A 16,259-nucleotide genomic window follows, 5' to 3' on the forward strand; every position below is an offset into this window, starting at 1 on the left:
ATTACCTAAATCACTATCGAATCCCCAAATTTACCAGCCATTACCTATTTTCAGGTAACCTCTACTCCTCTAGCCATTACCTATCCAATACTTATGAATAAAAAATTCATTTCCCTCTTTTTTTTTCTTCTCTTTCCTCCTTTTCATCCTTCTTTCCCTCAAATTTATTATTAAAATAATGATAGGTAATAAAAATAGAGATTACTATTGGTGTTGATACTAAAAATTGATTCCTCAAATCACCGGGACTCACTAAGACTCTTATTTTATATTATTAATAGGTAATGAGATAGGTAACCTATTGGACTTGCTCTAAAATCCCTAACATCGATCCTAAACCTTAACCGTCAATAAATTTAATTTTAAATATAAAAAATAATTCTAAAACTCAAATATGAATCCAAAAAATGTTAAAACTGTCAATTTCAAGTATTTTTTCTAAATAAATACCTAAAACATAACTTCGTGTAATGCTTTCGATCATTAAAACGTAACTTCGTGTTAAGTTTGTTCATTGAAAAATGAAAACGTCAAAACTAAAGCCCTGTTTGGAAGTTAGAGGTTTGGGGCAAAATTAGAGGTTTGAGGTGGTTTAGAGGTTTGACCACTAGAATCCGCTAGTAGAAGTGTTTGGTAGTTAGCGGATTGAAATAGAGATTTGGACCAAAAAAGCTAATTTTGAAAAAGCTACTTTGAGGAGTTTTTTGGGTTAGTGGTTTGGTTTATGTCAGAAAAAGCTAATCAATCAGCTATTAACCAAACAGTTTTATAAGAAACAGCTAATTCAATCTGTTAGTCAAAACATCTATTTCAATCCGCTAGTCAAAACATCTAATTCAATCCCCCAACAGCTAACCGCTGAGCCCCAAAGAGGACCTAACTTCACTATCAGCCTTCTCTCATAACGTAAACCTTGAACTTATGTTTTAAAGTAATAAACCTTTTTCCTAGAGAGCGACATTTTGATTTTGTGAGCCTTCTCTCACCTCGAAATTGGAAGTAGCACAGAGTGATTTCATGGGCGGGTTAGTTTCGCTCCGCCCAAGATAGTTGCGCTGCTGTTACTTAACAACTCAACAAAAATATATACCTTCACAAACAACTTGTCTTGTACGTCACAATTACACTTCTTAATGGACTTAGGGTTTCTTTGATTCTCTCTCTCTCGCGCTACTATCTCTCCTCTAGTAATCTCTCTCTCTCTCTCTCGTTATCGAATGCGTTAGTTTTATCTCGTATCAACAGATTATGCAATGAAGTTGTGGTAACTTCAATTACATTAGTTGAGTGTATGATAAGTTTCCGTACAAAGTCAACTCTCTAATCGATTGTTTTCTGAATTTGTTACAACTGTTAATTCTGCTAACTGTGTTTAATTCTGTCATGGAAATATATGTAAAATCGTAACATTTATTCGTAGAGTGTTGTATTCTTAATTTTTTGGCATTGTTTTTGTGCTTCTTGTGGATAATTGGCTTCGTTACTGTATTTTCTGTGCATTTAGGTTTCTTACTGGTTCTCTATGTTCTATAGTATATGCCTATATACTTGTGTTTGTTTGCGTTTATGAAATCTATGCTTGTATTTATAACATACATTCTGATAGCATTGTGTTCGTAAAATTTCAGTGTTATAAAATTCCTCTTTTCTTGATGAATTGAAATTTGTATCAGGCTATAATGTGATATAATGCTGTTCCTGTAAATTGTAATGATGTTCATGTACTCTAATTAGTGTATTTGACACTCTCGAGCTTTTGTCGCTTCGTGTATATAACAGTTTAGATATCTACTCTAGTTATTGTTTTTTTTGCACAATTTTGCTCAACATCGAGCAATAATCTGCGAATCTGCTTATTGTTGTTCCTTTGCTTTTCCAGACCTTTTATTTTGTCTCATTTTATTGAGTCTACAGTGATCATTTTCAATTATATTGGTTGTTTGTATAGAAAGGATCTGTATAAAGTCAATTCATCAATCTATTGATTTCTAAATTGCATGAGCTTTGAATTTGAATTGCATATCTGTTTTTTGTTTTTTGAATCAGTACTTGTATTTGATTCAATGGGATTGTATTTAATTGTTTTTTTTAAAAAAAAAATGTGGTTCTCAGCTTCTCGATGTACTATTACTAACACAATATATATGCATTCCTCTTTTCTTGATGAATCAAAGATTCTATAGTGTTAAGTTCTAATTGAACACGTAAATGTTCATTTAATTTGTTGTCATTGAATTCCAAATATACACAAGCACGTTAATTTGTGTATTGTAAGATGCACAGCTGCACAATGCTTTTAGAATATTACTATATTAGGATTTAGGAATGAGGAAGGGTGTACCTGTACTCAAATATTCTATCTAGTTATATTCTTTTTATTAGCTGTCTCTGTACTGCACTACTGCTTGTACGTATTCGATTATTGCGTTGTTAATCTGAAGCGGTATGGATTTGTGTATTCTCTGTTTGAGTTTATAGTTTATTTCATGGGATTGATCTTGACAGGTATCTTGACAGAAGTTCTTCCAAGTCCTATAAAAAATCTCAGGTTCGCACTAGCTGGAGCCCAGAAGAAGCAGACAATTAACATTCAAGTACTTCTTTCTGGTGGGGAGTCCCCTGGTATCTGCTTCTCTAAAATGCAAAAAGTGTACTACATTGAAATTTGGTAAGAAAGAATTAATTACTAAAAGAATGTTTGGACAGAAACAGTAAAGAGGGTAATAGTTGGAACGCGAATGAGGAGATTTCAAGAACGCGTGCTAGGAATCAACAGGACTGGCATTTCTATCTCAGTTAGTGACATTTGGCTGCTAGGAGTGTGTTACAGTCTATCAAATGAAGATTCGTCCTCAGATCCAATCCAGAGCCACAGTTTTGCCGCATTTGTTGAAGATTTCGAATCAAGAATTCTAATGACATACCGCAAAGGTTTGTGTTAGTAAATTTGATGAATATGATGCTACTTAAATTGGAAAATGCAGATAGACACTTGATAATGTTGTTCACAGGGTTTGCGGCCATTGGAGAAACAAAGTATACTAGTGATGTGAACTGGGGTTGTATGCTTCGAAGCAGTCAGATGCTTGTAGCACAGGTATTAAGCTGCGTGACGTGATTATATTACTAGTTGCTGTTAAACTTATTTAATGGGACTTGGTAAGTTCTGTAATACTGTAAGTTGTAGATGGGAGCTGTTAAACTTATTTAATGGGACTTGGTAAGTTTTGTAATACTATAAGTAGATGGGAAAAGTGAGTAACAGATATCATTGTTTTCAGGCACTCATTATCCACAGGCTGGGCAGAAATTGGAGAAAATCGTTAGAGAAGGTATCTGTTAGATGGTACTGGGAAGTAGTAATAAAGTTTAGTAGATTACTAGATTGTGATGCATAGTTTGTAATCTTAACCTTCCGATACTAAAATTAAGATGCCTTAATTAAACTCAGTAGTTGCACAGTCAATTCACCACTGTTAACTGTTTATGTGGTAATGATGCAGCCACTGAATAAAGACTATATTGAGATCTTACACTATTTTGGTGATTCTGAGGCATCAGCTTTCTCCGTACACAACCTTCTTCAAGCTGGAAAACACCTTTCTCCTGGATCTTGGGTAGGCCCGTATGCAATGTGTCGCACTTGGGAAGCTCTAGCACAGAGTAAACTGGGAGAAACTGAACTAGGAAATCAGTCACTGCCGATGGCTATGTATGTTGTCTGTGGTGATGAAAATGGGGAACGAGGTGGAGCTCCTGTTCTTTGTATTGAAGATGCATCTAGACTTTGTCGTGAATATTCACGAGGTCAAGCTGACTGGACCCCTATTCTTTTGTTAGTTCCACTGGTTCTAGGGCTTGACAAGCTGAATCCCAGGTATGCCAAGTTTAGTGCTTATCAAATCATTTGCTATTATTGCACCTGTTATTTTGTTTTTCTATGGTTTAGTGGTTTTTTTTTAACTATAAAAGCTTGCAAAGACAAAAAAACAGTAACTATGAATTTCTCGAGAAGAAACGCATTTGTTGACTTTGTTGTATGCTGGGAATATATAGTTGTTGAGTGTTCGGTAATATATATTTGAAACAACAAAACTGTTACCTCATTTGGCAGCAGTACTTCTGTTATAAGACATTCAACTCGAATTATGCAAGTCTAATCAAGTACTAAACATTGATTAATCATTTAATCCCTTTTAAATTAGGTAATACAAACACTTTAGATGTCTCTGTTTCTATTGAGAGTCAAATCCTCATCCTATATATAACAACGGAGGAAGGTAACCACTTGTTTGGTAATATATTTTTGAAATAGCAAAATTGTTACCTCATTTGGCAGCAGGACTTCTGTTATAGGACATTCAACTCGAATTATGCAAGTTTAATCAAGTTAAACATTGATTAATCATTTAATCCCTTTTTAAATTAGGTAATATAAACACGTTAGATGTCTCAGTTTCTATTGAGAGTCAAATCCTCATCCTATATATATAAGTATATAACAACGGGGGAAGGTAACCACTAGTATTCTCGCTCTACTACATATCTATTTTGATTTCGTTTTTTTGTCTGAGAGGATATACAGCTCTTTTTTCTATCTTCTATTTTGCAATCAAGTTTCTATTGTGTTGGAACTTTCAATTTGCTATATGTTATTGTTGTCAGTGTTTTGGCAGTGATCAAGTCATCGATAGCTTGATTAATTTACTAAACAATATCACATGTCGATTTCATGTACCAAGTTATCTGGTCTTCTTGATTCTCTTGAAGTTAGTGTATGTGGTCCAAAGCAAAGTGCACAGGATGTCAAGCCTTCTCCTGGTAACTGATAAGTGATTTCTAGAAGATTAGCGTGTACCAACCAATATAAAATACCCTCATGAGGCAACTTCTATGCTAGAAAATAATTTTCAAGTTCCCACACTTATATTTTTGTAAAAAAAAACATTGTTGGGAAAATTAATTCATTTGTCCCTGAACTATAAGCCGTTTATGATTTAGGTCCCTGAACTAAAAAACACAAATTTGATACCTAAACTTTCAAAAAAACTGATTGAAGTCCCTCCGTCAAAATTTGACTAACGGTGGTTAGTCAATGTTGACATGGAAACTGAAAAAATAAAAGAAAAAAAAATGAAAAACACGAAAATCAGAACTTCAAAGATTGAAATATAATTTTGACATGCTAATCTACGAGTTATCTCAAGAACAAGGGTGGTGAAAATTTCTCATTTCGAGTTCACGAACGTATAAAAATTTGCATTTTAATAAGTTTTTTCCTTCGTGTTCTTGAGAATAAAGTACAGATTTCTATACGTTAGTGAACTCGAAATCAAAAACTTTCACCACCCGTGTTTTTGAAATTACTCGTAGATTAAAATATTAAAATTTCACTTCAATCCGTGAAGTTTTGATTTTCCGTATTTTTCATTATTTTTCAATTTCCACGTTAGCATTGACTATCAGTGTTAGTCAAATTTTGATGGAGGGACTTATATCTGATTTTTTTTTTAAGTTTAGGTATCAAAAAATTGGGTTTTTTAGTTCAGGGACCTAATCCATAAAGGACCTGTACTTCAGAGACGAATGAATTAATTTTCCCAACTTTATAAGTTGCTTGCACCAGGTTGTAAATTGAAAATAGCATCACCACGGTGTTTCTAAGAATGTACTTATACAGTGATTACACAAAAGCATTTAGTTGATTATTTGCTAATAACTCAAATGCTTGTTCTTGTAGGTACATTCCGTTGCTAGTTGCAACATTTACCTTTCCCCAGAGCCTAGGGATCTTGGGTGGTAAACCTGGTGTATCAACGTACATTGTTGCTGTGCAAGATGACAACGCCTTCTACCTTGATCCTCATGAAGTTAAGCAGGTAGTGTACAGTCCCACTTCCTTTGCATCGTTAAATTCATAAAGATATATTATAGTTAGTAGTGGCTAGTAATAGCTAAGCAATCATATTGCAGCATAGGCATTTGTTTTGATTAGAATAGAAGGCTAAGTAGTATGGTTAGACACTTTCTTGATATGAATTTGACTTTGACATCTTTATCTCGCCCTTGAACAAATTTCTCTTTTACATTTAAAAGTTTTATTGGAGCTCCTGTGTGCTATGTGGCTGGGTGTAATTGATTTAGTGCCAACCTGCACTTCGTTTTATATTTTCTTTTCCTGTAACCTGTAATTTAATCCTCAACACTTTAATGTAGTTACATTCATTTTGTAAAATATCATACAATAAATTGTTTGACGTTACCATTTTCTTCGAGAGGCATAATGATCTTAAACCCATTGTTCCAGTATTGTACATAAGATTTAAGATTATGTGCTTACTTTTGAAGAAGAATACATTTAGTTGACTGCTGACATGCACTTCTCAGCTTAACTTGTTGGAGACTTGTCTGGTCTGTCATGACTTCCTTGCAACTTTTAACATGTTCTGTCTTTTACTCTGGTTATATTTTGATTAGTGTGCTTTTATCTCTGTAGCACTGTTTTATCTTATACTTTTCTTCAGACCGTGTTATGTTTTCTGAGCTTTGAGTTGCTGGCTTGTCTAACTTACAGTATGGAAGCTTGTTATGTTGCCCTGTTCAAAACATTTTCTTTTGTGTGTAGTTTTGTTATGTTTTCCGTTTCCCATGTATATGTCAACAAAGTCTAGCAAGTACATTCTATTTCTTGTTGATAATATTAATTTTAATTTGATTTTTAGAAAATTGCAAGACTTCATAGTTCCGTCTTTACCGATAGTATGATAAATACAGTTTTGTGCTTGCTGGCTAAAATTAACAGGTAGTTGATATCACGCAAGATAATCTTGAAGCCGACACTTCATCTTATCATTGCAAGTAAGGGTCCTGGAAGACTAGAATCAATTATTTTACTCAGTATGTTTGAATACAACTTATTTGTTCACTTAAAATACTCTAAATCTATATTGGCCTACACAGCTGACTACTATTTATTTAACCTTGCCAGCATCATTCGACAAATTTCTCTTGAGTTGATCGATCCATCCTTGGCAATTGGATTTTATTGTCGAGACAAAGGTGTGCTATATCTTCTGATCTTGTTTTTGTTATGTCTGTACTGTACCAACTTACATAATAAGTAGTGCTAACTATATTTTTAATACATAACACATTAATACAGAACAGAAGAGTAATGCTAGTACATCAAAAAGAAAATACTTTTTTAAAAGAAAGGATAAAAATTGCACTGACCAGTGACCAATAAATGTCATTTCTTAGACCGGGACTACCTTTCATCTATTGAATGGAAGTCTAAATTTATTAAACATGAAAGAGTTGATAAATTTGAAACATGGTGATGGTTTATGCCCACTCGGAAATACTAATGCAACCTAGGACAACCATTCCAAAAAGGAGACTAGGCTAGAGTAAATTGAAGCTTTATGGATTGATGATTTCTGATATGTTCTTGCTTTCAGATGATTTTGATAATTTCTGTTCGCGGGCTTCTGACCTAGCGGCTCAATCTAAAGGTGCTCCATTACTCACGGTTATGCAATCACGCAACTCAACACAGACAGCAGATGACTATGAGGCCTCATGTGACACTGTAGGAGTTCATGACCATGATCCCTTTGATGCTGTACCCACAGCTGATGCAGACAATATTAGTACACAGGAAGATGAATGGCAACTGCTCTGATCTACTATATACTGTCTGGGTTTGAACTCTGAAGCTTACATTTTTAGGATTGTGAACATGCATATAGTTTCTCTGTTTTTACATATTTTTTAGTACTCAGTTCAACCCCAAACACTCATTCTTCCACTTTCGGTCTGAACAAAAGATCTGATATTGTTTACACTGATAATGTGGTGGTATGTGGTACCTATGTTAAAATTGTAGAATCCATCAGTAGAATGTACATTTGTTACAAGTCAGGCTTCTGGATTGAATATAATTCAGGGTAGAAAATATATATATATAATAATATAAATTCTTGCTTGGATTACATATATTTTGACTTCATTTCATTCATTGAATGCAACTACATATCTTAGAACATGCATATGATTGTATGTAGGGTGACCTTTGCCCACCACTACATAACATTCTCTTTTACATCAATTATTATAGACCAGTAGTATCAGTTATGATGGGCTGAAAAGTAAGCTAGTAGGCCCACTAATGGCGCATTGATATAAGTAGTGGGCTCCGATTCTTGGAAGAAAGGCCTGGAGTCGGGGAATGCATCAGAGCTGTTGGGGCCACCCACCACTGCTCCAACTAGTAGATTCGGGTTAGGATTTGGGCTCAGAAAGTACCTAGATCCTGCCTTACACCCTATTCGGGCCGGGTGAGCCCTTACAGATGGCAGTGAGCTTCCTCGGTGGTGGATCCTCTGTGGGTAACGTGCACCATATCCAACCATATATGACATTCTCATTGGATTATCTCCTAGAATATAGTCGACCTGAAATGAGGAATCGATAGAGAAATTGTTTATGGTAATGTTTAGAAAGTTTTTTTGGGTTTTACAAACACTGATTTTTTTTTTTGACAAATATGACTTATAGTCTTACAAGTGAGTATACACTGATTTTAGTTTACGACAAGGAAAATAGTGACCTGATGTTTGGCGAGGCGTTTGAGAAGAGCAGGGGCGGCGGATTTCTGGCCACATGGCACAGCATGATTGGCGTGGCTAAGATAATTAGAATACACCAGAAGTAAGAATGATAGGGAGGTTACATGCTGCATGTTACTTCCTCCAGCCTTAAAGATAAGTCCACCTGTTTTCATACAAAGAATTAATATTATTGTATAATTGTTTTGCTCATAAAAAAAATATTATTGTATAATCGTACATACAGACGCCTAGTAGTTATTAATTTATTATAAGTATATAAAGAAGGGTGCATACCGGGGGAATATTGGACTTGGGGATGGGAAATGCCAGGCAATATGGAGCAGATGAAGCTATCAGCATTGATCTGGAACGATTTTAGTTCATTTGATTTTCCCATCAGCACTTCCTGTATTTCATAAAATATCCAGCATTCCATAACCACGTATATATAAATATCTCTGATTAATTTAAACTTCACTGATTAACGTTTACAAGATATTTTATCAATTTCACTAAAAATCTTCGATTTATTAAAAAAAATCTGATATATCTCTAATAATTTTAGTTGACCGATTAATTAAATATATCATCAAAGATCGAAATGCAAGTATTGGGTCACATGCATGCATAGAGGCACTGACACATCCTCACAACTAGAGCCGGCCAAACGGGCGGGCCGGGGCGGTTCGGGCCGGTTCAGGCGGTTTTCGGACCGTCGCCGGTGAAACCGTAACCGGCACACCAAGATTGGCGGTCCGGGCCGGGCCGGGCTCCAGAAAACTAAAACCATAACCGTATAACACGGTTTACACGGGTTATACGGGTTATACGGTTCGGGCGGTTCAGGCGGTTCGCGGTTCGAATTCTAACGGTTACTAAGTTTAACCCAACAAATTTTTATAAATTAAATTTTACTTTTTTAAAAGTTTCAATTTCATTTTAAAATATAAACTTTTATGTTTTCTTATAAAACAAAAAATAAAATATAAATATCGAGTGTATTAAAATAGAAACTTTTTACTAAAATATAAACTTTTTATTTCGTTTAAAATATAAACTTCTATATTTTTCTAATATAATATAATGGAAATGGAGAATCTTAATATTAATTTAATTAAAAATTTTAAAATAATTTTTATGATCGTTAACATTTAGTTTAAAATTAAAAATTAAAATATATAATATCGAGTGTATTAAAATATATACTTTTAAAAATCGAGTGTATTAAAAGACGGATAAAACGAAAGGAACCGTGAACCGCGGTTCACGGTTCGGTCACGGTTCCAGTGTAGTGTTGCACTGTTGCCTGTTGTCTTGTTGTTGTGTCAAGTGGACTGGCAGAGTGGCCGTGGAAGTAGCGATCATTTCATACGGCCACGGGACAAGTTTTGAATTGGAAAGCGAAACACGGGCCGGTTCCGCGGTTCCGCGGTTCAAGCGGTTCCAGCGGTCCGGTTCCGCCCAGCTAAATATTTTTTTATCACAAAATTAAAAATATCTTATTTAATAGTATATAATATAATAAATAATTATTATATCTAAATCAATTTTAATATAACAAAAGTGAAAAATTTCTTATTTTATAGTATATAATATAACATAAAATTATTATATCAAAATCAGTTTAATATAACTTATAAGTTCGTAACTCGTAAGTGGTGATGATTTATAAGATTTTAAAATATAAGTTAGTAGAGTGTTTAATAATTTAATTATAAAATGACATTTTTAAATAAAATTTAATTTATGTAAATATAAACTTAATATTTAAAATTTAAATCAGGCTAATTTATTTAAATATAAATTAGATACAGATTGCGGTGTAGACTTCCACGGTTAAACCGCGGTTTTGCGGTTCGCGGTTCAAACCGCGGTTAAACGGTTCCAGCCTGTGCGGTTCAAGCGGGTTAAAGTGGTTTCGGGCCGGTTACGGTTCGGTTCCTCGATTCTAAACCCGTGTTCGGCCCGTACTCAGTTTCGGTTCATGCGGTTTTCGAACCGGCCCGTGTTTATACGGTTTCGGGCGGTTAAAAACACGGTTCGGGGCGTGCCGGTTCGAACGGTTCGGCCCGTTTGGCCGGCTCTACTCACAACAAACACAATCTAAAAAGAGGCACCCCTTAATAAATTCCTGCTGCATACAATACTCAAATCCTATACTATGTCGCTATTAGAAAACGTTACTACTGGCTACTTCCCTTAAATGTGAAACGAAAAACAGTTTTTCGTCATAAAAGAATTTGTTATTTTGTCAACCCCACATGTTCGTACACCTCTATTATAGTATCATCTGTCATCAGACACATGACCTATCTTTTATCTTCAATTCGCATGCCATGTGATTTTCGGATGGAGCGAAAGTATTCTTTTCGGTAAAGTGAGTAAAAAACTGTGGATAATTTGAAGGGATTGATAAAACCAAAAGCTAAAGACAAAGATTTGGGAAGTGCATAAAGAAATACCACTACTTGCTACCTAGATTCAGTGATCAGACTGTCCGAGTGTTTCTTTATTCAAGGATTAATATATTATCCATATATCATCAAAAATCGTAAAAAATCAGAAATTGATACCAAAAGTTGAGTACTCATTTGAATTTTATACACATCCAACTACACTATACTCCCTCCGTCCCTTAGTAGTATACATTGGAGGACGGGACGTGGCACGGACTTTAATACTTCTGTAAAGTATGGTTGTATAATTTATTTTAAAATTTTCTTTTTCTGAATTAAAGTTTGGATGTTATATTTTTATTCAGAAAAAGAAAATCTAAAAAACAAGTTACGGAACTATATTTTATAAGAGCATTGAAATGCGTGTCGACCAGTTGAAAAAAAACGTATACTATTAAATGGGACAGAAGGAGTATATAACTACAATGTATATTGAATATTATTATTATTTCCGAGTTATTGAAAATATCCTTTGCTAATTCCTAATCAATTTTTCAAAAATATTTTACTAATTCAGCGATTATATTCAGATTTGACTGAAAATCTCTAATTTATCCAAAAATCTCATATAAATTTTGGGAATTGATAAATAAACTCCACATTTTACTATTTAAGCTCTAATTCTAAATTTTATACCACATTTACCCATGCTTCCTTCACATGTTTCATCCATATTTATAGGTGGTAATGGGATTTGGATAGAGAAAAAAATTGAATTGAAGCTTAAATAGTAAAGTTTGGAGCTTATTTATCAATTCCCTAAATTTTTAATTAATCATAAATCCATAAGTTAGTCGATCAAATTTGTGAAGGGATAATGTTTTGGGAAGAGTACCTTGGAAATGAGAACATTAATACCGGCATGTTTGTTATCCCAACCGAACTCATTAATGGTGTCACCCGCTCTTAAAACAACCTCGTTTCTGATAATATATTCTCTGTACTCTCGCCTCCTTGATGCCTTGTGCAACCACGCCGCTGCCCACAACAACTCGTCCTACGTTCGAAACAATCACACCAAAAAATACTCTATTTTAATCCCCCATTCCCCTTAAATTTCTAGTACTGCTCCAATCATTTATACGTACAATGTACACAATTACACACACAATAGCTTAGGAGTGGTACCTGGTAACCATTATTGTCACAGTAAAATGGGCAAACCGCAGAGTGGAGACTCGAACTGTATGCTCCTCGGTGCCTGTCCGCAAACTCGAACACCTACGTCACCAAATATCTTCCATTAATTTTCCGACGTTTTTGTCTAGATTTTTTTTCACGTATTTTTTTGAGTTCTAAATGAAAACAATATTCGTCGTTAAAATTATCAAAATTATTGAAACTAATATTCCCTTCATTCTCCTAATTTCTTTATATGAGGAAAGAGACTAGACTCGTATTTAAGATTTTTATAAATTATAATTTGGTATAAGAAATTTTTTAAAAAAATGTTAAGAAAATATAATTTCTATATTAAAAAATAAGTAAAAAACCCCGTAAGAAAATAAGAAGACGGAAAACGTAATACTATGACAATATACTACTCAGCGGGATGGAAAGAATACGTATACCGGTTACGGGTTACGGGTTACGGGTTAGACCATATAAAAAACGCAGACTACAAAATCAAAATCTCCGTATAAACAGCCAGTAAATATAAACGATAAAAGCAAATCCGCTCCTGCAAAATCAGATACACACAGCTAGCTACTCAAGCCTACTAGTACTCCCAACACACACACAACAAAACACACACAAATTACAAGCTTACTTTAACAGCACGATCGAGGAGCAGGTGCGAGTAACCAGGGTCACGTGCCCTGAAAACAATCGACGCGGCAGCCAATGCAGCGGCCGTTTCGCCCGCCACGTCGGATCCAGGGTGGTCTCTATCAATCTTGTACACGCTTCTCAATGTGTCCATGTCTTCTGGTCTCTCCCAGCAGTTGTGGTCGGAAAATGCGTCGCCCACTTGGACATACACCGTGTTTGGCTTCGCCGTTGCTTTCAGTAAATAATCTGTTCCCCATTTTACTGCTTTTAAAGCGTTCCCGTATTCGGAGCCTAAGTTTCGTTTCATGTCGATTACGCTCCATGCGAGCATTGTGGTGGTGAAGGCCATCGGGAACCCGAATTTTACGTTGTCGCCTGCACAAATTTAAATACTTCGATCAGTCTCGTATTTCTGATCGACTGATCTTATATTCTGATGTTGGAAAATTTTGATGTTTATGCGGCAACTTTTTAGTCAAATACTATTATTTGAAATACGTAATGTATTAACAAATATTGACGGAATGTGGCGGAAAAATGTCAGTTTGATATTTTTGTAACAAAATTTTAGAATGCGGTTGTTTATGTTTTACATTCGACAATTTTCTAGTCAAAAAATATTATTTGGAATACGTAATGTACTAACAAATATTAGGAGAATGTAGCGGAAAAATGTTAATTTGATATTTTTGTAACAAAATTTTAGAAAACGGTTAAAAAATGTGTTTATGTTTTAGTTAAAATCGCAAATCAAAGGTGTATGATGAGTCGTCAAGTCAATAAAAAGATGTGTGAGTGAAAACATGCAGGCTGAAAATATGTAAAATGTGGCATGTTCATATTAGTGTAACGCAATGCTGACCTGCGTCATAGTAGCCACCAGTGAGGTCAACTCCGGCAGTGGAACCATCGTGCAAGGCGGAGTCGCGGCGCCACCGGAGGCGTTGATCGGGCGGGAGCTTCCCGGAGCGCTGGCCCTCGAAGAACAAGATGCTTTTCTTCAGGGCATTTGCGTAATCATGAGCAGAAAATGCGGGAGAAAAAAAGAGAGAAAATGTGACAAAAACGGCTAGAAAAAGGCGGGAATTTGGCGCCATTTTCGTCGGAATGGAAGGAATCAGTGGAATGTAAGAAGGAGTGACATGGGTTTTATAGAGGAGTTTTCATTGGATTCTTTGGGCTGGTTAATAGGAGGGATGGTGACACGTGGAGGGGTGTGAGTGGTTGGATTGTGGATACCGATGAGTACAGGCTTGACCGGTTCAGAATTGTTTGACCAGCTAGTTTGGTTTGTGTATCAAAACATTCCCAGTGAAATCTGTTTAGAATTGAATCTTTTTGTAAAATAATCATAATCATTTACTTTAAACTCCGTCAGGTAAATTATTTAACTAAATTCAAATTAAAATCTTAAATATTTTTTGTTTATCTCAAATTTACTTGTTTTCTAGACATGAACTTGACCGGAATTGAACTTAGAAATGAGAATTATGAGAATAAAATGTTCCAAAAATTTGCTCAATATATACAGATGAATGTGATATATAAATAAATAAGTATATATATATATATATATATATATATATATATATATATATATATATATACTGATAAGAAATGCTGATATCTGAAAAAATATGAATTTTTTTTTAAATAGAATACGTTTCTAAATAGAATAAAATAGTTTTATATATAAAATACTTTTTCTGAAAAATATTATTATGAAAATAATAGTTTTCGAACTAGAGTATCAATTTTCTTGTACCAATGACAAATGAAATTTTAAGAAAACGATTATTGTGAGGATATTAGAAGAAAAAGGCAAGTAAAATAGAGAGGGTGGGACAGAGCGGTGGGGTAATAAATGAAGGGGGAGATGTACACTTTTCAGTTATTGGTTAATGGCGACCACGTGGGAGGCCGCAACGCAATGGGACCCACTACATAGTCTCTTCACATCTCACCCTCAGTTGTCAGAAGATTTTAGGACAAGTACATGGTACTCCCTCCGTCCCTTTTTACATGTCCCTTTTGAAAATTTTTTTTGTCCCAAATTACTTGTCCACTTCTCTTTTCAAAGCAACTTTTTGTATGTTTTTTCAAAATGTAACAACTTCCAATGTTTGACTAGCATGTATATATACACAACTCTATCTAATTCATTACATTTATTAGGGATATGTATGAAAACAAGATATCCACCTAACATTTTCTTAAGATGCGTTATTTTTTCAAAAGGGACAAGTAAAAGGGGACGGAGGGAGTATGAGTTTCCAGTTAAGTTTATCCCGTGCCATGTAACAACAAAATATTTCGTTTTTTTAAAGCTTATTAACGATTTCTCAAAGTTTATTTAAGATTCATGAACTGCTCATTCAGTTCAACAGGCTTCAAAATCAGGTTTAATCGTGGAATATAAGTAGAAAACTTAATCAATAAAATAAATAAAATTCCACGGACCATGAAACGTGAATTAGAGTCCGTTTGAATGGATTTAAAATTGTGATTTATGAGCTAACGTGAGTTTATGTGATAAGTTGAAAATTTAAAATGTCTGTTTAGAAATTTTTTTACTTACTAATGACTTATGATTTATTAAAAATATAATAATAAAAAATAAAAATGATTTATGGGTAACTCATTACTTATATGTAACTTTTATCACTGAAAAATCAAGTCATGAAAAAATGTGACTCGAACTAATTTATGACTTTAAATTAGTTACTTAACTATATTTAATTATAAATCAGTTTATGACGTATCACACAAATAGATATTTTCCAGTTTCTAAATCAATTTTTTTTTTTAAAGTTCCCATTTTAAAACCGAAACAAACATGTTCTATTGTTCTTAATGGACTATTAATCACCTTTGGAACAATGTACCTACATAAAATGTGCGGTAGGATCTATATTCGTGATTGGATTCTCTTTTCTCTCTACTGTTTCTCCGTTGAAAAATTGCAAGTGCTGTCGCAGAAATGAAGTTGAGAGAGAAAGATCATATGCATATATGCCTATGCAGCAGAGGAGATGTACGCATTTTCAATCGTCGACACACTGAAGGGTCAAAAAGGTCGTACTTTTTGGAGAAAAATAAAAGGTGAAAAATGTAAGTATCGGTTTGGCTTTGAGAGGTTAGTCCGTGACAGGGTGCTAGGAGCTTTGAGAAATCACATTATGCATTGCAAGTGTGAGAGTTATGGGGTGTGGAGATGGAACCAAAGTGCCATAAAACGTGATACTTGGTCTAGTGGGTATTAGAGGTTTCGATTTGCACATGAATTTGGTGCTCGGGTGGTGACGAATTTATGGGACGGGGGATCGGAATTCTTTCGTGAACCACACCAAAACGCTACCTCTACACGATGTAGCGTTCTAATATCATCTAGCGTATTTGATAAATGATCAAAACGCTA

At 34.6% G+C, this 16,259-nt stretch overlaps 2 protein-coding genes across 6 annotated transcripts; one reads left to right on the forward strand and one right to left on the reverse strand.

The window, feature by feature from the left end:
• The first annotated feature begins 910 nt into the window (after positions 1 to 910).
• On the forward strand, positions 911 to 7,994 carry LOC108199293 (cysteine protease ATG4). 5 transcript variants are annotated; one of them, XR_001802362.2, is made up of 10 exons: positions 915 to 1,187; positions 2,506 to 2,622; positions 2,707 to 2,931; positions 3,012 to 3,097; positions 3,282 to 3,332; positions 3,504 to 3,877; positions 5,741 to 5,879; positions 6,803 to 6,897; positions 6,989 to 7,059; positions 7,461 to 7,530. XR_001802362.2 is itself a non-coding variant. In XM_064082821.1 (10 exons), exons 3-10 carry the CDS (start codon positions 2,739 to 2,741, stop codon positions 7,682 to 7,684), a joined length of 1,194 nt encoding a protein of 397 aa, XP_063938891.1. In that variant the 5' UTR covers positions 916 to 1,187; positions 2,506 to 2,622; positions 2,707 to 2,738; the 3' UTR covers positions 7,685 to 7,994. The 5 variants fall into 5 exon arrangements, 3 of the variants coding, with proteins under 3 accessions (XP_063938891.1, XP_017222546.1, XP_063938892.1); XM_064082821.1 differs by having other exon boundaries at positions 916 to 1,187; positions 6,803 to 6,858; positions 7,461 to 7,994; XM_017367057.2 differs by having other exon boundaries at positions 916 to 1,187; positions 2,713 to 2,931; positions 6,803 to 6,858; positions 7,461 to 7,994.
• On the reverse strand, positions 7,934 to 13,994 carry LOC108199292 (endoglucanase 8). The gene is made up of 7 exons (XM_017367055.2): positions 13,704 to 13,994; positions 12,840 to 13,216; positions 12,197 to 12,289; positions 11,904 to 12,065; positions 8,907 to 9,018; positions 8,612 to 8,775; positions 7,934 to 8,456 (listed from the first exon to the last, which is right to left on the reverse strand). The coding sequence occupies exons 1-7, from the start codon at positions 13,936 to 13,938 to the stop codon at positions 8,130 to 8,132; spliced, it is 1,470 nt and encodes a 489-aa protein (XP_017222544.1). The 5' UTR covers positions 13,939 to 13,994; the 3' UTR covers positions 7,934 to 8,129.
• Between the last annotated feature and the right edge of the window lie 2,265 nt (positions 13,995 to 16,259).

The sequence above is a fragment of the Daucus carota genome, chromosome 8 (genome assembly GCF_001625215.2).
Source record: "Daucus carota subsp. sativus chromosome 8, DH1 v3.0, whole genome shotgun sequence".
NCBI classification, from domain to species: Eukaryota; Viridiplantae; Streptophyta; class Magnoliopsida; order Apiales; family Apiaceae; genus Daucus; species Daucus carota.